This window comes from Abramis brama (genome assembly GCF_963993115.1).
Source record: "Abramis brama genome assembly, chromosome: 18".
NCBI lineage: Eukaryota > Metazoa > Chordata > Actinopteri > Cypriniformes > Leuciscidae > Abramis > Abramis brama.
In genome coordinates, this window is record NC_139980.1 from 1,143,414 (window position 1) to 1,165,399 (window position 21,986).

General features: G+C 42.1%; 1 protein-coding gene across 17 annotated transcripts in view; it reads left to right on the forward strand.

Annotated features, from left to right (window-relative positions):
* Positions 1 to 21,986, forward strand: part of epb41l2 (erythrocyte membrane protein band 4.1 like 2) — a 90,718-nt gene that overhangs the window by 47,125 nt on the left and 21,607 nt on the right. For all 17 annotated transcript variants that reach the window (XM_084091632.1, XM_084091626.1, XM_084091638.1 and 14 more), the window contains exons 6-13: positions 1,252 to 1,294; positions 4,735 to 4,810; positions 4,885 to 5,103; positions 6,529 to 6,616; positions 11,497 to 11,649; positions 11,730 to 11,827; positions 13,545 to 13,717; positions 20,655 to 20,758. In XM_084091632.1, the coding sequence (XP_083947758.1) occupies positions 1,252 to 1,294; positions 4,735 to 4,810; positions 4,885 to 5,103; positions 6,529 to 6,616; positions 11,497 to 11,649; positions 11,730 to 11,827; positions 13,545 to 13,717; positions 20,655 to 20,758 (954 nt within the window). The remainder of the gene's footprint in view (positions 1 to 1,251; positions 1,295 to 4,734; positions 4,811 to 4,884; positions 5,104 to 6,528; positions 6,617 to 11,496; positions 11,650 to 11,729; positions 11,828 to 13,544; positions 13,718 to 20,654; positions 20,759 to 21,986) is intronic.

Here is a 21,986-nt window from a genome sequence, read left to right on the forward strand (position 1 = left end):
TGACAGTGCCCGCTTTTACCACCACGGTGTAACGGACCAGCTACTGCCGGTGGTTAAATATTAAATAAAACATTAGCAAAAGCAGCTGACACATTTCATCTTCTGCAGGAGCAAGACATCTAGGCTATATTTGATGTTGCGCTGCCAGAGAAAACGAAAATAAATTAACGGTGTGTGAAACATTCCTGACCAAGTCTAACAAGCACAAACTGTGTTAAATAGAAAAATAAAAAGGTATCTGTCCTACAGTGTTTTTCCACTTTTAGATGAATTGGCTCATGTGCCTCTCATCCAGCACGAACCCAAACCACTGATACTGAACAAGCACTGATATTGATTAGCTGTGATCAGTCCTTTAACTGCCATTGGTGTTGAAGCATGAAGTTAAAAGCATTAGTATATACATGTGTTCTTGCGAGGTGCATCATGGGATTGCTCAGGCATGTTGTTTTCTAGATCTGTCCAGTCAGTCTCTCAGTGCAGCTGATTGAGCCAGTAATAGAGACCTAATGTTTTAGACGCATCTCTGTGAGTCACTTTAATGTTGATGATATTCAGTGTTACACGGTTGATTCAATTTCCATTTTATGACTGTTTTTCGTGATTTCCGCCTGTTTTCTGCGTGACTGAAATGATAGGACCCTAGTTCAGCTGTATCTATGCAAACAGCAAAGAGATTCATTAACTAGGATCTTTTAAAGCTGTTAACACTACAAAGCCACGTGTGCACATGCAGTGGAAACGTAATGTGATGTAATCTATAATCTATATATTAATAAAATTGAGCTTTCCTGTAGCTCAAACTGTAGAGCGTTGGCACTTGCAATGTCAAGGTCATGGGTTCGATTCCCAGGGAAAGCAAGAACTGATAAGAATGTAAATGTGTATCTTGAAATGCAATGTAAGTCGCTTTGGATAAAAGCGTCTGCCAAATGCATAAATGTAATAAGAGAAATATACTAGTATTAAATGATATAATTCTAATATTCACAGTGGCCTGGGTTGATAAAAAAGAAGGAAAAAATGTTGAGATGCAAAGTAGACCGAAGAGTCCACTGTCAAGATCAGGTGCAATGTTGAACTTTCACTCAGCCTACTTTAGGGACCCAGATGTCAGATCGGGGACTCTCTTAAAGACAAACACTGTCCGTTTCTGCAGAGAATGAGTCACAGTCACAGAATGGTATGTTTTGTTCAAACCTTGATATTGTAGTGCAGCTGCTTTACTGACTCTGTGTTGTTCTGTTGCAGTGCTGGCTGGACCCTACCAAGGAAATCAAGCGGCAGATCCGCAGTACGTGCCGTCTCTTTCTCTTTCTCCACATGTGATCAGTCAGGCAGATGAAGGGGGTTTGTGTGATTCAGTCTCTGGCTCCGTCGTCCTCTCACACATCTGCAGATTCAACATCTGTAATTATCAGAGCGCTGGAATGACGCACACAGGGTGGAGTGAGAGAGGATTCCTCATTCACACAACATTCAGAAACACAAGCAAGACCATGACAATACTGATGCGTGCTGTCAGCTGACCGATTCTGTTCTGTGTTCAGAAAGACATGCTGCACATGCAGAGGTCTGTCCTTAAAGGGCTCGATCACACTTCGGTTGAGCTGTGCTGCCTTAAAGCCTTTAACCCTGTAGAGCCTGACATATCTAATAATTGTCCAAAAAAAACAAACTTACTTTAAGTTTGCATATGTGTTTTTTTGTTAAGTATCATTTTTGATACATCAGGCTTTTGTGGCTTCATATAGCCTGATAAAGTTAGAATATGGAGGAAAAACACCTACATTTTATTACAAAAATAAGCAACTTCCTGCAGATGCTAATGTTTATATTGACAAAAAGAGTCAATTTTGCATATAAATATGGACAATATAAAGAGTACATGAGATCTTTATAACAGTGTAGCAAATACTTGCATAAAATGCATATAAATACCAATAATATGTCTTGGATTATATTTAAATGATTAGTTTTATGATCAGAGCTCTGTAGTTTTAAAGGGGTCATGAATTGTCCTTGATGTTTTGGCATGTAAGAGGTCATTGCACGAAAACATCTTGCAAGTTTCAGAACTCAAAATGTCCTCGTTTTTTCCAAAAACGGCTTTCATTGAAAGGGTTAGTTTTGGAGTCGTCACATTATGACTCTGCAGACTCAGATGAACGCCTACTTCTACATTATCGCGTCTTTAGCCCTGCCACTCCCAAAGGATCCTTACGTTAGGAACTTTTTCAACTATGTGAATGTCTCATTAGAGCATTATTTGTTTGTTCGGTGCATTTAACTGTAGATTCTTTGGTAAATCAGTTGCAATTTCGGCGCAGGCTTTGCAAACCGGCGACAGTAACGCCACAACATGCAAGTAACCGTGTTAATTCTAATGCCTGATCTGTGACCAGTGATTTCTGATATGTAGTGATTCATACATTGAGTCTCAAAATCATTTATTGCGGTTTATACGTCAGTAAATCAAGTCAGTGACTAAACGATCAACTTCACATTGTTTCTCTTAGTAGCATGAAAATAATGTTATTTAATAGTGATTAAATAGTATACAGAAAGCGATCAAAGATAATCACTGTTAATCAAACAGTGTGAGTTTATCAGTGACTGAGTTCTGGGCTCTCCCCAAAACTCCTGCTATAGTCAATGACGCGGTCTACACTGCACAATGAATCTCTTATTTGCGCTGTTAGTTGATGACCGCATTCGTGAGGGTGCAGAAATCGAGTGAGATCACTGCATTCATGCGCTAAACAGTCTGTCATGGGCTACAAGCTCATCATTGCAACCTTTCATGCCACGGGAGGAGGTCTAAATATAATGCCATAATCAACACTTTTCACGATTAGTAAACCTTGCGAGCTGTAATGGTGAATTCCAACATGTTATACTTGTTTTATATGCAAAGGTGTCAGCCAATCACAGCAGTGTGCGTTTACACTGAAGTCTCTCAGCAGACACGCCCCTTCAAACAGAGCGTTCAAATCAGGGATAAAATCAGGGTAGGAAAAATGCCTTTTATTTCTAAATTTTATGCACAAACCATACTAACATTATAAATGCACCTCAGGAAACATTATAAAATAATTTAAAAAATCCAGATCATGACCCCTTTAAATCATATAATGCAGTGCAATACAATGATGATTGACTGATAAACAAATAAACCTTCCTCAAAAGCCTGATGATCATATTTTTCTAATAAATGATGATGGATGATCGAGTAAATCTCAGTCGCTTCAGTCCAGGTGAAATATAATAACAATATCAAAGTTATTCTTGCGTTTCCTTGATAAATCAGGTCAGATTTGACACAGAAAGACACGAGAAGCTCGAGCTGAAGGAGGACGTTTGTACAGTTACACTGAAAGACTTTTACTGGATAAAACAGTCTAAACTATCAATCAGAGACAGAAGAACTGCAGAGATCGAGAGACACAGCAAAGTCTTGATCATTTAGAGGCCTTAGAAATATGTGAATCAAGCATAATACTGTAGCTTTATAGGGTTAAAATCTGCTTTTACAGCACTGGACTGAAGGTGAGTGTGTGCAGAACACTTCCTCTTACACTATAAACTGAGCCATTGTTTGACCTCCAGTCAGGTGCTGTATATCTGAGACACACACACACACACACACACAGGTGAATCAGATGTCTTATCTGCTTTTATGACTCAGTCTGTAGAGCGTCTGGAGGAGAGCTGGAAATAGAAAAACAGGACAGAGAGAGAGAGAGAGCGAGAGAGGCTCTCCTTCTGAAGGACACGTCTGTAAAAATGGCAGCTGTGTCCTCGTTTCCAAAGAAACTCAGAAAGAATGAGGTTGACTTTGTTTAGCTGCGTTCTGACCTCTGACCCCGAGTCAGCCACAGCCGAATGATCAGTGAGCCAGCGTACATGCCGAGAGTTCATTCCACTCATTCTTGCATTTATTATTTTATGTCTGCTTTGTGAATGCGCTCATGGATTATATGAGCCTCATTTCCTTCAGTGGCACAGAGAGCATCACCGGGAGCGCCAAATGTTGCATCATTTCTCATGATTTCCCCCCCCCCGATCATGCTTGGATGTCAACACAGGTTCTGTGGCAAACTCATCATCCTCTAAAGCCCTCAACAAAACTACACGAGGTCACAGCGTACAGTAAAACACAGGTAGTGTTATGTCGACATCAGTGTGTTTTATGCCTGCCGAAAGCATGAACCACTGACATCCAGAGACATCTAGAAACCTGAAGACGAGAGCAACAAAGCGTATCTGAGCGCGCGTCAGTCGAGTCGATGTGATCTAATGCGGTCTCAGGATCCTCATCTTCATCACTGGTGTGGCTCAGCCTTTAAAGTGCTCGTTTCTGAATGATGAACTGGTGAAGTGTTGGTTTGCTAATGGACTGAACAGACCCGTTCAGACTCCTTCATAATCGCCACTAGCTGCTGTATCCCACAATGCATCATCATCTGCTTGTTTTTCTGTGTCCCTTAGTGCAAACCAAGGGCAAAGGGAAAAGAAACACACACTCTCTCTCTCTCTCTCTCTCTCTCTCTCTCTCTCTCTCTCTCTCTCTCTCTCTCTCTCTCTCACACACTCTCTCACACACACACACACACACACACTTGTGATGTAATGTTTAGCATAGTTAGCAGGACGGACTGAAGCCGGAGACGCTCTACTGGAGGAAGTGATGCTGTTTTAATCGACTCGTGTTCTCTGTGTGTTGTGCACTAGACTCTCAGTGGCAGTTTGCGTTCAGTGTGAAGTTTTACCCTCCTGACCCGTCCCAGCTGACCGAGGACATCACCAGGTAGAGGAAATCCCAGAGTTCTGCTTATATCTGGTTTGACGAGGAGTGTGTGACGTGTGGTCTTCTCCCTCCAGGTATCTGCTATGCCTTCAGCTGAGGCAGGACATCGCATCGGGACGTCTGCCGTGTTCGTTCGTCACGCACGCGCTGCTGGGCTCGTACTCGCTGCAGGCCGAGCTGGGCGACCACGACCCGGAAGAGCATCGCCTGGACTACATCTCCGACTTCCAGTTCGCCCCAAACCAGACCAAGGAGCTGGAGGAGAAGGTGGTGGAGCTGCACAAGTCTCACAGGTCTGACAGCAGTCTCCTTCAGTTACAGTCATCAAGTTTAAGGGGACCTGTTATGCCCCTGTTTACAAGATAATATAAAATTGCATCAATTACTTTCTTGAATGCTGCTGTTCAGTGCTCTAGCGAGGACATAAACATGGCGGATGGTGTACGGCTCGCTCAGGGGAGGAGCTAAGCTAATAGGGCCCATTGTGGGCGGGGCCTGTTGCATGTGACGCACAATGGCATTCCTGAACAGCTCATTTTGAGACACTGTTTCTGATTTATGGGGAAAATAGGCAGAGTGGATGAGCTTTACCACAACAGGCTGGTTGTGTACACACACTGCGGACGCATAATTATGTTAAAAAACTATATGTAAAAGTGAATTTTGCATAATAAGTCCCCCTTTAAGGTCATACAAGTCTTAAATATCTTAAGGGGTATAACAATCTTAATCATTTCTAAGAGCTCTTCAATTTGAGCATGGCTTAATTTGATTATTAAACTTCAAAATGCTGATATAATTGAATTAATTACACTGTTGCTGATTCTACAGACGTTTCAGAATCACTGAATACCACACATTTATGCCAAGCGATTGCTTATGATCTGCTGCTGATGAACTGTGACCTTAACTTCTTCATGGTGTTTATATTTGTAATATGTTGTAGATGATTGAAAGAGTGTGTGTCTGATCTTACTTGTCTGTTTTAATGAGCAGCCAGCAGTAGTAAAGCAAGGAGATTTCAAAATAAGAGTCCCGTGTATTTCAGGCTTCTTTACAATTAAATAATATAGTCTGCATTTTTTTTTCCTGGATATTATTGGTATTTTAGTTAAACAATAAACTGTGTTTGGCATTTACTTCCTCACTGTCACAGGAAGGAATGAATAAGAACATTATTTAACACATTTTATACAGAGATATTACTAGTATTGGCACAATAACCAGTTTCTTCAAATTTTCTTATTATTATATCAGCAAAATCCAATATCACTCAACCTCTTCTATCATGGCACAAACTAATTTCAATTCATATGTATCGAGTATTGAAGAATCTGAGATGCATTTATTTTGAGATTGTATGGGTTTGTTCTCAATAGACATTCGGTGCCTTAAAGATCTCAAAAAGTGTCATATTTCATATAAATGCTGAAATAATAACTGTAACCTGATTGATTGTGACGTCACTAATGGCGTCATGCCCCGGCTGGCAGTCCAGATCCAATGATTAGACTCAAATCAGGAATATATGTCCTCATGCAGAGAGTAAACTGGTGTCTGTCTCTAGTGTTCTTATATTAAACAGTGATGTAGTTCCAACATGAAAAGAGCTGGAGTCCTCATTGGACTCGAAGCCTGATGTGTGTCACGATCACAGGATTATCAGGTGTAGATCTGCTCTGATGACTGATGTCTGATGTCTCCACCTGTTCTTTCAGGGGAATGACTCCAGCCCAAGCAGACGCACAGTTTTTGGAGAACGCGAAGAAGCTGTCCATGTACGGCGTAGACCTGCACCACGCCAAGGTAGAAGATCTCCAGATGTATGATGCTCGCTCACGGTCCTGCAGAGTTCAGGTCCGACTCGCCTCGACACACCTGTCATGCCTAGTAAAGCCCTCTGCGGACGCTAACTGTTTCTCATGGGGTCGTGAGGTATTTCCAGCGTTTACAGGGGTTATCGCCGTCCGAATCCAGAAAGTCAGTGTTTTTCTCCCACCACCCGCGTAAAAATCCCCGGCGCAATTACCTACAGTTTTTGACAAACACCAAAGTCGTGCGGGGATTTATTCGCCGTCCGTATCCACATATCCGAGTTTACAAGAAGAGATCAATAAAAAAAATCATTGTTTAAATCCTTTTTGACCCCTGCAGAGCACCGTACGATAACTGGTGCGCTTAAGGCGACACACGGCAGGCAAAAACAGCTTTTTTTTTTTTTTAAATGTTTTTTTTTTTTTTTTTAATTGGTCAATTTTGAGATTTTTGGATATTTGTCTTCAATAACATGTCTTCTTTCAGACTTGTGGAGAAAAAAAGTCAGAAATACACATTTAGGTCTTTATTTTATTACACTTTGTCTGTTTGCGTCTGTAGATTTCTCATACATTCAACAAAAGTTGGCGTTGTAAATCATCATGCTGCTCGCGATCACTGTCTGCTCCCTGTCATCACACACACCGTTAGAAAGCTCTCTCTCTCCTGTACAATCCTGTCGGATCCAAATATGGTAATTTCCTTTTTATTAGCAACCAGTCGTGAAAGTAAAAGGGCTGAATGCGCAATCTCATTGGCTGATATAAATCTTTAAAGCCCGTTTTCTCAAAATGACTTTTCTCTCATTCTCCAAGTCTGAAATCTCCACTTCAGTAGCACCGATATACACCAAACTTTCCAGTCTTGTACCTAGTTATATTATGAAGACATTTACAGAGGGATTTGTAAATATATTATTCCTAGCCTGATTTATATAACATTTTATTCCAAAAAACATGGCGAAAATCAATTTTTTAAGGCTATTGACAGTATATTCTGATTTACAGGATAACAAAAGTAGATATCCATAAATCCCTCTGTAATTTTTTCCCCATCTAATATGTGAACACAATGAAAAAAAATTTTTTAACCTGGCTTTATCCAATACTCAGATTTCGTTTTTTTAAATATATGCAAATTAGCGCACATTTAATTAGATATTGCCTAATTTGCATATTTAAACATTAAATTACAGAAAACTTGTAATATTTTTTTTTTTTTTTTTAAATACAAGTTTTACCCTATTCACCTGTAGTGTCTCGCCTTAACTGTAATTTGCATGTATTTTAAAGATGTACTTTTTTTTTATTGCTGAAATGCTGGGATATTTTTACAAGAACAATATTTCATCACCGCTCCACAAAAGAGAAAGAGAAAAAAGCTAAATGCACGAGAACCAGTCAGCTTTATTATTACCTCGTGTAAATAAGAGGCTGCATTTACTTGTTTCTGCTAATTTCCATATTTTTATCCTTTTTAAATAAAATGCAAGAATATAAGAACCATTTGGAATATACCATACGCGCGTCCAGCTTCCTATTTTTAAAAATTAAATTAAATTATTAAATAATAATTATAACATAATTCTTTCTATTATTAAATTAAATAATTTGTGTTATTCCAAGCATATGACATGTTTTATTTATGCCACACGAGCAGCGCGTCCACAGGTTCGTGGGATTACAAAACTCGCTCCTCCACCGTCAGTAAATCATCCGAACTCACGAGTTATCACTGAGATGCCACGCAGAGGTGTTTTTACAGACGGCCTCATGAGAAACGGTTAGCGTGTGATAATGCGCATGAGCTTGATTAGCTGGTTCAGGTGTGTTTACCTGTGTTGGGAGCTGAACTCTGCAGGACGGTGGCCCTTTAGGACCAGGATTGGACGCTGTTTGCAGATTCTTTTTTCAGGAAGACTTTATTTTTCAGTCCTGTGCTGTTTTTGCTGAAACTGAATGAATGTGTGAGAGTTCAGAGTCATTAGCAGTCCAGTTCCAGCATGATCTGCGTTCACATCAATCACACATTCGGCTGCTTACATGGATCAGCCATTTTATTTGAGTGCGTTATGGTTATCAGTAAGATCTGTGACCTATGACCTCTAGACCCGACAAGAGCGGCAGAGGAAGACTCCAGCTGAACAAACACTCATAGTGTGTGTGTGTGTGTGTGTGTGTGTGTGTGTGTGTGTGTGTGTGCAAAAGAGAGAGCATGCTCAAGTCTGGGAAAAATATGTTGTTGCCATTTTTAAACCCTCTCAGGAATACCAGCTCTCCGGCACTTTTCCCAGTGGGAACGATGGCAGTCTCTCGTCCAAACTGTGTGTCTTTATCTCTCTGAAGACTGAGGGTGAAGCTTGTGACGTTCAGTTGTCTTCATCTCGTGACCTTTAAGGACTGACACATGGTGCTGTATTAGTTAGGGTTAAAATAGTTCACGAAAACAATAAAAATAAAAACTTTAACTGAAATCCAATATTCTGGAGAGCTGGACTGGCCAGAAAGGCATTATGATGTCCCGAGGCCCGGCAGCTGGCGTCCTCTCTTCACCGGCTCGTACGGGTGCGCTGATGTGTGAGATCACTGAGAGATGCCGGACCACTAAAAGCCTCTCGTGGCGACAGATAGTCTGAGTTCAATCTGTTTATCAGCGCTATTGATTTCTCTCAGCGCTCTACAGTTAACACAGACAGATCAATAACCAGTGCTCGACGTCCCAAAAGCCCCGGCAATCAAGATCCATTTAAAAGCGTTCCGATAAGTGCCGGAGAGGCGGAGTGAAAGGTGTGATGGATGCGCTTTGTAATTGCATTCAAAAGACAATGAAAGAGTTTGAGTTTGAAATGATCCATAGTTATTATGTATGCATGTATATATGTGTATGTATATATATTTATGTATATGTGTGTGTGTGCGCATTATTGTTTCAATCTTTGGATCATTAAAGGGGTGGTATAATGCCATTTTCACAAGATGTAAAATAAGTCTCTGATGTCCCCAGAGTGTGTGTGTGAAGTTTTAGCTCAAAATACCCCACAGATATTTTTATATAGCATGTTAAAATTGTCCCTTTTTGAGGGTGAGCAAAAAAGCACCGTTTTTGTGTCTGTTCCTTTAAATGCAAATGAGCCGCTGCTCCCGGCACAGGGGCGGAGCTTCAAGAGCTTGTCTCCTTTTACCTCACACACACACACACACTGAACATTTCAAAAACGTTTAGCCTTTTATGTTCAAACCGGAGTCAGAAAGATGGAGAGACTCGAGAAGAAGTGACAACATGTAGAAGCAACAGGACATTTCTGAATGGTTAGTTGGTGAATTTGTGTAGCTGATGTGTAGTTATCTTCTAGTCATTGATTAGCATATTCTGTCTTGATAATCTATAAATCGTGTTCAGGGGGCGGGGTTTATGCAAATTCTAGGGTTGGTGATGTCACTAACCCGGGAGGAATGTGGTGTAGCCTCTACCAGCCGTTTGTTGTAGTCCTTAAAAAGTAATTTCTTTGAAAGCAAATATCTCCCTTTGCGTTGAACTTTGAGCGTTGTAACTTTGCAGATGTTGTTTATGCTCAAACAGCAACATTACACACTAACTAAAGTTAGAAAAGTCAAATCATAATCAACCAGCCCTTTAACCATGTTTGTGTTCAGAAAGATTATAAAACCACCTTTTTTCAAGTTTTGTCATAAAGGAATGTTCTTGGTCCATGTACAGTTACTATTAAAGTAAACTTGCTAACCTTGTGTGTGCGAACTTACATCCAACCGTTCAACATATGCTGGGAATGTTCATATGATGTTCACAAGGATAAACTGAGTTTGTGTGCTTTAACGAAAGAATACCAGCTTCTGTGAACCTCTCGGGAGCGCTGACCTGCTTTACTTATGCCGTTGTAAAGTATTACTGTAAAACTGAGGGACGAAACCAAAGTATTTTCATAAGTTAATGGACATTATTAACAGAAATACTAATGATTAACCAGAACATTCCTTTAAAACACACCAAAGCAGCTTTCAGGGCTCAACACAGTCACACATAACCATTCGTGCCTTTTTAGCTTTTATTTATTTGCATGTGACCGGGAAAGCATTCTTAAATACAGATTCAGTTTGTGTCTAAAAGTATGTTAAAGAGCAGCTATTCTGCTTTTCCCATGTTCATCATCAGTGTGTGATGTTGCTGTTTGAGCATGAAAACGAGAGTTCTTCTCTATATCAGAGTCAGTGTTTCTGAACTCCTGAAACGCCTCCACTGTAGTCTTGAGTTTCTTCCGGGAACGAACACGCCACAATATTCCTCATTATAATAATTAATGCGCAGAATAAAGGGGCGGGGCCTGGTTGAGTTAGTTAGTAGTGTGTTAAACTGGCGGTTATGGTAAGAGGCGGGACATTTCCCAAACACACGAGCGCTCGACCAATCACAACACACTGCTCCAGCTGACCAATCAGAGCACAGTGTGCTTTTCAGGAGGAGGGGCTTCATAGAGACAGGAAGTAGAATCTCTCGTTGTACTCTAAACTAATTGTTCATTTCGGTTCAGTACACACACTGCGCAGAATTATTTTAATGCAGTTGTCAGAACCGTAAATGACTGAATTGTGTGTGTACAGAACAGGATTAAGCACTAAAAGGTGTATTGTGTATTTAGTGTATTTATCTGCAGTGTGTGTGTGGCCAAAATCAAGAGTTTTTCCAAGGCTGTAATGCACATGTGCAGGGCTGTGAGTGGCTGCCTATGTAGTTCTTCTGGTTGAGTTATTACTGTTACACTTATGATCCTGAATATGAGCAGATCTTGTGCTGGAAGTGGATATGAAATGTTTCTGATGCCGATAATAAAGACTGGTCGTCTCCTCTTCTCTCAGGACTCTGAGGGAGTGGACATCATGCTGGGAGTGTGTGCAAACGGTTTGTTAATCTATAAGGATCGTCTGCGGATAAATCGCTTCGCTTGGCCCAAAATCCTCAAGATCTCCTACAAACGCAGTAACTTCTACATCAAGATCAGGCCAGGAGAGGTACGGCTGAGCAGAACACACACACAGTGTGTCTGAGACTGATGTCTGTAATGCTGATATTGTGTTTCTCTGTCCTTCAGGCGGAGCAGTTCGAGAGCACCGTCGGCTTCAAGCTGCCCAACCATCGGGCGGCCAAAAGAGTTTGGAAAGTGTGTGTTGAACACCACACCTTCTTCAGGTGAACACACACCCCTTTATCACCCCATGCTAAAGTATGTTTCGATGAGTTGAGAGGCTTCAGGTGTGTGTGTGTGTGAGAAGGGGTCTGGACTTCTGGAGTTATCAAGATTATAAATATCCAGTATCATAACATGTTTAAAAGTAGTTTTGTGCATCTTAGGCGATCTCCCTTCAGGTGTGTGTTCAATAATCCTAGATTTAGTAGAATTTCCTCCTCGCTCGTATTAAACCATAAAGGGATTTGAATATGCCAAAAGAAAAGTTTTTATATGCATGTCCTTTTATGCGTAATGTACAGGAGCGTTCAGATCAGACAGGCGAGGGTGGAGAGAGAGGAGGGCGATCGGCTGAAGACCTCGCGGTTGTGCTTGTGTGTAAGAGTCTTGTGTTTCCTCTGCGTTTGGCTCAGACACACACCATCACACTCTCGAAACACATGATGTGGATTATCTCACCCTTCCTCCTTTCCTTCTGTTTTTACCACCGGCTGTCATAGAGCCCTGCGTCAGATGCCTTGCTTTTGTGGTTTAATGTCAGCAATAGATCAGGGATCTTGAGGACTCGAACGTGACAGCGACAATCCATCGTGAAAACAATGATCGTCCAAAAAATCATTTCTCTCTTTTTCTGATTGGTTATTGCGGCATTGGGGGCGGATCCTGAGGTCTGATTGGTTATTGCGGCATTGGGGGCGGATCCTGAGGTCTGATTAGTTATTGTGGCATTGGGGGCGGATCCTGATGTCTGATTGGTTATTGCGGCATTGGGGGCGGATCCTGATGTCTGATTGGTTATTGCGGCATTGGGGGCGGATCCTGAGGTCTGATTTGTTAGCGTTAAGCCTTGTTTATACTTTCGCCTGACTCCGCAGCGCTAGTCTCTGCACGCGCACCTCCATTAACGGACGACTACGACTTTCTATCATGAAAAATAAAAATTAAGTGCAATATGTGCAGCATCAATATACACATAGTTGTAATATTACCTTTCTGTTATGTATCTAGGGGTTTATGACTATTAATCTAAAAGTGTGTGTCATAGAACGGGCTTCAGTTTACAGGAGAGCATTTACTCTTCAGCTTTACCTCAAGCCGCTGTTCCTTCTAGAGGTTTCTTTTTCCATGACATTGATGTTCATAATCTAGCAGTTATGTTTTTATATTCATACGTTCATGTTTTCAGGTCATATTTTTATTTGTCAAACTTAATTATCGTCACAGTCTTCAAATATTTGCATTGTAATGACGGACACGCCCCCTGCACACAACCACTCGAGGACACGCCCCCTGCACATAACCACTCGAGGACACGCCCCTGCACATAACCACTCGAGGACACGCCCCCTGCACATAACCACTCGAGGACACGCCCCCTGCACATAACCACTCGAGGACACGCCCCTGCACATAACCACTCGAGGACACGCCCCCTGCACATAACCACTCGAGTGCTCGTCTTCTGAGACCTGTCAATGATCGAAACGAGAAATTAACAAAAATGGCCATCCCTACAATAGATGCACACACACGTCACAGATGTGTGTTTTGGAGAGAAAGAGCAAATGGTTTGTCCTCTGAGCGCTGTTGGTGTGTGTGTGTGTGTGTGTGTCCTCTGAGCGCTGTTGGTGTGTGTGTGTGTGTGTGTGTGTGTCTTCCGAGCACTGTTGGTGTGTGTGTGTGTCCTCTGAGCGCTGTTGTTCACTGCTCTGTTCACAGGCTGATGTCTCCTGAAAACCCCACGAAGAGCAAGTTCCTGACGCTGGGCTCTAAGTTTCGCTACAGCGGGCGAACGCAGGCGCAGACGCGACAGGCCAGCTCCCTCATCGACCGGCCCGCGCCCTACTTCCAGCGCACCTCCAGCAAACGCATCTCGCGCAGTCTCGACGGAGGTATCGCTCTGCATGTGCTCCGTGTGTGTGTGTCACAGTAACACTTCTTCTTCTTTCTAGCTGAAGAGACGCCCGTCCCTGATCGTCAGTGATCTCAGAAGCCGTCCGTCGCTGTAGGCTTCAGTGAAAACACTCGATTTAATCAGTCTACACTTCACAGTGAATCTCATATTCAAATAGTGTTTACGCTTGTAGAGCAGAAGTGTGCTGGATGAGTGGATGTGCCACTGACTAACTTAAAGGGATAGTTCACCCAAAAATGATTTACTCACCCTGAAGTCATCCTAGGTGTGTATGACTTTCTTCTTTCAGACGAACACAGAGTTATATTAAAAAATATCCTGGCTCTTCCAAAGCTTTATGCTGCGTTCACACCAAACGCGAATAGAGCGTCTGGCGCGAGTGTTTACATGTTAAGTCAATGTAAAGACGCGTTTACGCATGTCTAGAGGTCCTGCGGCGCGAATGAGGCGTTTAGCGTGGCGGACGCGAATTCGCCTCATTCGTGCATCCAGTTCACGCCTGACACCCAGATTGAAAAATCTGAACTTTGGCGTCAGTCGGTGCCGCGTTAACCAATCAGGAGCCTGCTTGCTGCTGTCACATGGTGAAGTGATGTGATGAACGGGGCAGTCCCGCTTTTCAGTTTATAATGTTATTTTATATGTTTGGCCTCAATACATTATTTTATATGTTTGGCCTCGATACATTATTTTATATGTTTGGCCTCGATACATTATGTTTGTAATATGACTAATGCCTGGTGTGGCACAACAAAGCAAATCTTTTATCACATAAAAACTTGATTTCAATATATGAGACATTCATTTTGTATTGAATGCTATTTATTCCATATCTAAATCTAGATTATATGAAACATTATTATTCTAATGTAAAGGCAACCAACATACTTTAGTGTATAAGAACACAGCTCGTGTCTGGACAGTGTTGTCTGAGAAAAAAAGCGTCTATTTCGCTTCAAACTTTTGCTTTTTACGCGCGTCAATTTCGCTCTGGACGCGTGAATGGATTCAAAATGTTGAAGCGTCCGACTAGACGCGGTAGACGCGAATTTGACGCTCTATTCGCGTTTGGTGTGAATGCAGCATTATAATGGCAGTGAATGGCCAGTTTCTGTTTTGAAGTCCATCAAAGTGCATCTATCCTTGATTAAAGTGCTCCGGCTCCGGGGATAATGAAGGCCTTCTGAAGCGAAGCCATGCGTTTGTGTAGGAAAAATATCCATATTTAAAACTTTATAAAGTAAAATAACTAGCCGGCAGAGGGTGAGTAAATCATGGGGCAATTTTCATTTTTGGGTGAACTATCCCTTTAAGCTCTTCTGATTGGTCATTGCGTTCAGCTGGCATGTCTGTGATTGGCTCAACGCTGCATAAACAGGTTGTGGAAACCTGGGAGACTCTTCACAGAGCTCAAACACACACACACACACACACGGCAGCGTTTGATAAAGGAGAGTGACTTTGCTTTACTCTCTTTATAAGCTAAACTTTATCGTGATATACACAATATTCCCTAATTTTATATTGTCAGCAGAATTATTGCAGTAATATTGCTGATATTCAGTGTATCCCTATTGTAAATACTCTTGGCCAAAGCCAGGTGTTGATCTGTGTTTGTGTGTGAATGGCTTGTGAGCATGTGATGTTGAGCGCTCAGGTGTCCGTCACTGCCCTCACACACACACACACACACACACACACACACACACACACACAGGAAGTCTTATCGCGTCGGCACTTACAGACGCACTGAGGCAGAGCCCTCCATCAGAGGAGCTGAACACAAGCGTGACGGGCGAGAAGCAGCGTGTTTATCACTGAACTCTTGTGGACTTCCAGGTTATGAACTCGTTATCTGCAGGAAATCTCCCCGTGGTAAATGAGGCCAGTCATCTGAGGTCTGCTCTAGCACTGTGTGTGTGTGTGTGTGTACACACAAGATTAACACACATTCTGGGGCTCAAATGTCCCCACTTGGATAGTAAAAACTTAAATCGGATGCATTGTGGGCTTCACCTGAGCAAGACGGATTACTGAACGTACTAAACGTGTTAAATCATGTGTAATAATGCTGACAGGTTTCTGTGAGGGTTTAGAGGATAGAAAACTCAGTATAAACACACTGGAAGTCAGTGGAAAGACCCCACCGAGATACACAGCTAAACGCGTGTGGCCAGAGCCCAGCTCAGTGACGGCTGAAGATCATTTACAAATGTCATTTCTGTACGTCTACAGTGGCTTTATTAAATGAAGACCTGTGGTATTAATGGCTCGTGTTGAGTGACGTTCACACTCGCTGGGTTTCCATCCAAACGTGAAGCAAATCTTTTCCAAGTTCGCAAAAGAAAAGCGAAGAAAATTTTTTTTTTTTTCGCTTCTGATGCGACATGAGTGACAGCGCTCGTCAAAGTTTGCCTTTATGCAAATGAGCAGTGATGCAGTGCAGTAGAGTTCAGACACAGGTGTATGCCTCTCCTGTTGTCCCTGAAGCGAGTGAGAGTGAGGGTCACATGATGCACCGCTGCAGTTCACGCACACACACTCAATATCTATAGTGTTTTATCAACATCACTGCGACTTCTGACTTGTTTTCCAATCTAAACATCCTCAAAACCAGACGTGTTCGCTGGAGTAAATCACTGCACGTGTGAACCGGGCTTTATTACGCTCGTTTGTTCATCTCTCGTTTATCATGATTTCATCAATGAACCCAGATTTGTTTTTCTGCGGTTTGTCCGTCGCTGTCGTTTATGTGTTTTCCACCGAGCGGAGATCTTGTGTTGCATTGTTGTGGATGGATGAAGCCACATTGTCCCGGCTCTCTGCGCAGACACAGGAAATGAGGAACATCTGTTTCCTGTCTGTGGAGCGAGCAGGAGAGATGAGCTCTGTGTGTGTGTGTGTGTGTGTGTGTGTGTGTGCGGGAGGAAATGAGTGTTTTATAGGCAGAGAGCTCTGATCCTGCACAGAAACCATCAGCGTCAGGCTGATGAAGCTCACGACATCATCATCATATTTTTAATGTATTTAATAAAATATGAGCTTCACACTTCAGACCTTCTGGACTGTTAAAATTTACTTTTTTTTTTTTTTTTTTGAGCTGGGCAATGATTAATCGCGTCAAAAATAAAAGTTTGTGTTTACATAATATATGTGTGTGTGCTGTATATATTTATACATCATTTATATTATATAGAAATATAATAATAATAATAATAATGTTTATTTTTTATAGCGCCTTTCAAGAACCCAAGGTCGCTTCACAAAATAATACAAATAGTAGACAGACAAAAGAAACAAGCTTGTTACAATATAAATATTTAATATTAAATTACATATTTTTCTTAAATATATACATGCATGTGTGTGTATTTATATATACAAAATATTTATACACGGTACACACACATATATTATGTAAACACAAACTTTTATTTTGGATGTGATTAATCGTTGCCCAGCACATGCGTCTTCTTCATGCAAAACAAGTTCTGTCATCAGTTTCTCTCAAAGCTTTGAACACTGAAGCTGCTTTTCTGTGGCATGATGGGAGAACACGACATCAGAGGTGTTCTCTAACTCTGAGGATGAGTAGTGACGGGGTGCGTCTGCTCCAGCGTTCACTTGTTCAGAGGCCAGTGTGTAAACGCCCTCCGGCAGCGGCGCTCTCAGACGAGCTGAATTATGCATCTCTCATACGACTGACACTCAATAATCCATTATAACACACAGAACGCATCACCCCTGTGCAGGACGTGCACGCATGCATCGACTCTTCAGAGAATCTGCTTTCCCAGATCCTCTCCTTTAACATGACCCCATTTTTCCTCTCTCTGCTGGGAATCCTGCCTCTCTGTCACGGGCAGTTTAGTTTTAATAACGCAGCGATCGCCCCCTGGTGGACGCGTGAGGCGCTGCCGGTGCCCCAGATCTGCTGCCGTCACAGAGACTCATGATGACATGGACGTCCCAGCAGCACTGGCCACATTAGCCTACTTTCCCACAGCTCAATCCAGGTCATGCCGATGCTGATGCTCCTCTATGCCGTCGCATTCATCATTCACCTCTTCCTGACGGAGAGCAGCGCCACTGAGAAATACTCTATTTTCAGAAGTGTGAGGTGCTCCTCTGGCTCTCTGCAACATGCAGAAACCAGGTCCGAATCCGGTTTGCTTTGTAGGAGTTGCGTGGATTGCCGTCTTTGGATATAAATGACATTTGGCCTCATAGTGAAAAAAGGTTGAACAAATTGCAACAGAAGCAAACTCAACTGATTTTGTATCCTCAATATGTCCTGAGAAAGGGAAAAAAGTCCCGAAGAATCGGGAAAGTTTAGAAAAAGACCCAAATATATCCTATTCATACGCCTATTCATTCTTCTTACGTGAATAGGGTAAAAATGTTAACCTTTAGATATCACCATGAAAATTACTGAGTTGATTACTTACATCAAGACAAACAAAACATGTATTACAAGTTTTTTGAAATGGTTTGTTAACATGGACAAACGGTGCATAATCTAATTACGTATGTGCTAATTTGCATAAATACCACAAAAGATCTAAACATTGGGTATAGCCAGGTGAACATGTCTTGTTGAATCTTGTTGATATATAACAGTAAAATACTTAATGTTAAGGTCTGAATGGAACCCATTTAGGCTACCCATGAACATTAATACATAGAGCCAGGAAGAAGCACTTTAAACCAGCCTTTATTCATTATTATTGCAGAGATGGGGTTTGGGGTCTGGGTCTATGGGACTGTTTCTGGGGATCCACTTTTTATTTTACCTGCCTTTTGTCTTCTGCATTCTCCTTACCATTGTCTCCTGTTCTTCCCTCAGACTCGTCCCCCAGAAACAGTCCCACTGACCCAGACCCAAACCCCATCTCTTAAAAATAATTAATAAAGGCTGGTTTCTAAAGTACTTCTTCCTGCCTCTATGTATTAATCTTTTTTCGGTTTCGGTCTTTTTCTAAACTTTCCCCTAATGGGATTCTTCAGGGCTTTTTTCCCTTACTCAGGACATATTGAGGATACAAAATCAGTTGAGTTTGCTTCTGTTGCAGTGTGTTCAAGGTTGAGCCCCATTTTGTCTTAAAATGACTGGACTATCAGGGGTTTTAGAGTCCCAGCTGAGGTTGCGTTCGAAAGGAAATGCTAGCATACTATGTAATCAGTGCTATCTGCGTACTATCATGCTTTTTTTGTAATATATGGAACTGGGGTAGAAGCATCTAAAGATGAGTGACCCCAACTCTTATCATTTTAAAGCTCTTCAAAGCCATGAAACGAACATTGGAAAAAGCGCCCTGATTCAGATGGTCCTGAAGCTGCAAACACAAACTAGCATGACTGACGAGAGCATCAGGACACCGACACACACTCAACCACGAAATTCAGCCCAACCAAATTATACAAGCACAACAAGAAAATCTTTAAGATAAAGAGGAGCTCTCTGGACTCTCAGAATCACACACTGCTGCTTTTATATAACACATTTCCCGTTGTTTTTTTTGTTTTTTGTTTTTGGTCCTTCGGGTCAGATTGCTTTCTCACCGGCCCAGGGTTGGTTTTCAATCGGGCCGAGACCACCTCGTTCAGGCGATCCCACAGCGATTGTTCTGGTGCGATTGCAGTGTTCATATATTCCTAAACCAGCCGAACTAAGGGAGAAAGTGCAGCAGGTTCAGACACCAGCGCTTCAGACGAGGCAGCTGTGAAACGCCCTCAGTCATCGTAGTGTGCTCTCGTTAGTACACTGTACACATCGTAGTGTGCTCTCGTTAGTACACTGTACACATCATAGTGTGCTCTCGTTAGTACACTGTACACATCATAGTGTGCTCTCGTTAGTACACTGTACACATCATAGTGTGCTCTCGTTAGTACACTGTACACATCATAGTGTGCTCTCGTTAGTACACTGTACACATCATAGTGTGCTCTCGTTAGTACACTGTACACATCATAGTGTGCTCTCGTTAGTACACTACATATTATGGCAAATGCAGAACGCCGTCTGGTTGCACTTCTGCATGCACTCCATGCTCAATCACTGCTTACTGCAGAATAAGTGTGAGCATACATATACAACACATGCCATCCTGTTCTAGCTGAAGTGTTCATGAATTTGCTTTTAATAAATATGAATATGAAATATGTATATGAATTCAAATATACCTGATGTTTAATGAAAGATATAAACATTTAGGCATACAGTGGAGTCCAAAAGTCTGAGACCACCAAGCGTTTCTTTTTATTTGAATACAAAATTCAGTCTCCCTTTATATTAAGTGTCTTTACCGTGTACTAACATTTAAATGAATCATTTATACAGTGCAGTTATTGTGTACATGTTTTTGAATTGTACTATAATTACACTGTTGACCCTTCCTTTACTCCTTAAACCTACCCATCCCACCGAACCTGGCCCATCTTACCCGCATCCGCCTCAATAGCAGCATTACAAAGGGTTTTACAATACAACATCAACACAATAAGTATATTCTACCTGACAATTCTTTTTTAACCTAGGTGCCTTAGTTAAAGACGCTTAATATCAAGTGTGACCCAAGTTTATTATCAGCACACCAATTTGAGGGAAAAGTTGAAAATTCTAAATTCTAAATTTAACATCAATTTGAGACATTTGATTAGTCACTTGGAAATAGTGCACAGTCTCATTATAAATCTTTTTTTCTCTCTTTTTTTTTTCCCCCTCCTCAAAAATCCTACAAACTTTAATTTCCAGGTTTAAAAAATAAGTCTCAGATTTCCCGTGTGGTCTCAGACACCACTGTTTAAAAATATGAACATATGTGTGTAAGGTGGGTAAAGATATGAACTGCTGGGCCAACAGTGTGTGTGTGTGTGTGTGTGTGTGTGTGTGTGTGTGTGTGTGTCGGCAGCTCCTATGGTGAACGTGAGCGATTACAGTCACGCTGTGGACTCTGCTCTGACCGCCGGCGCTGGGGAGAACGGACCGGCCCTGGAGCTCAACTCCGACTCGAAGGTGAGAAACACCTCCTTATGCTCTTCATCACAGGCCTCAGACTTACAGGAGGTGCCCTCAATCACAACTGCTGATTACCCCATCTCAGATGTTTTACACTCGTACTTCAACAACGAGTGTTTTATGAAAACACTTCTTTTTTTTTTTGTGTCCCCCTTTCCCATTGATTTCATATATTTGAAATGAGAATATTTGTTCTGGTTTGATTTGATTGGTTGTGATAACTCAAGCTAACCCTTGAATCATGCTAGTTAAATGTTAATGCATTCGGATCCACTAGTGTTTGGAAACGCACACACACACACACGGCTCACACTGCTGAGTCCAGTACCCGGAGGGACCTCTATCCCCGGCTGACCCGACTGTCCGTCTCCCAGACGTGACATTTCCCTGTCCGTCAAAGGCCTGTATTCATGCGGTCCGCGAGCCCTGAAGGAGCGTGGCATTCCTGCCGTAACCTACAGCTCTACATGAAGGGAGTCTTTCACAGACACCCTACACGAGCACCAATGGAGGATGGAAGTGCTTTGAGAACTTCATCCTGTCTGTCTAACGGCCCACAAACCGTCTTTGTGACAATAACCGAGTTATCCAGCCAGATATTGCCTGTTTCCATGGCGAAAGACATTCCACCCCCCGTCCCGTCACCGGCCTGTTCATTATAATGATGTAGGACCACCCCTGATCGAGTCCCGACAGACGCCTCTGTGTGTTTCTCAGGGTGTTTTCACACTCGGCCTGAACCAGAGTTCACTCTCTCCCCTCACCTCTTGATCACGCCGTCCACGTGATCCCGCTGTGAGCGTTAGCGGCAGCAGTTTACCAATGTAGCAAGGTAGTGACTTATTGGGTTTCACTACCAAAACTTGACTACCAAACAAAAGCACTACGAAAGCGTCAGTCTGACACGGATGTATAGCACAAGATGCAAAGAATGAGCTTGTTCTACTTACCTTAGAAAATCACATGATCAGATTCTGCCTTTTCAAATGAAGCCAGATTACTTCTATACCGACTGGACTGTACTGGAGTCCGTATGAACCAGACCCAAATGGACTCGAATGTGGTTCTCAACCTAAAGAATTGAATCCTGACGACTTATAACCTCCCAGAATTCCCTAAAGCCATTGATTTTACTACCAAAACTTGACACAGATCGGCACTTGTCGACTTAAATATGCATCAAATGCTCAATAATGGCCGTTGTTTGGAGACAATTTATATACCG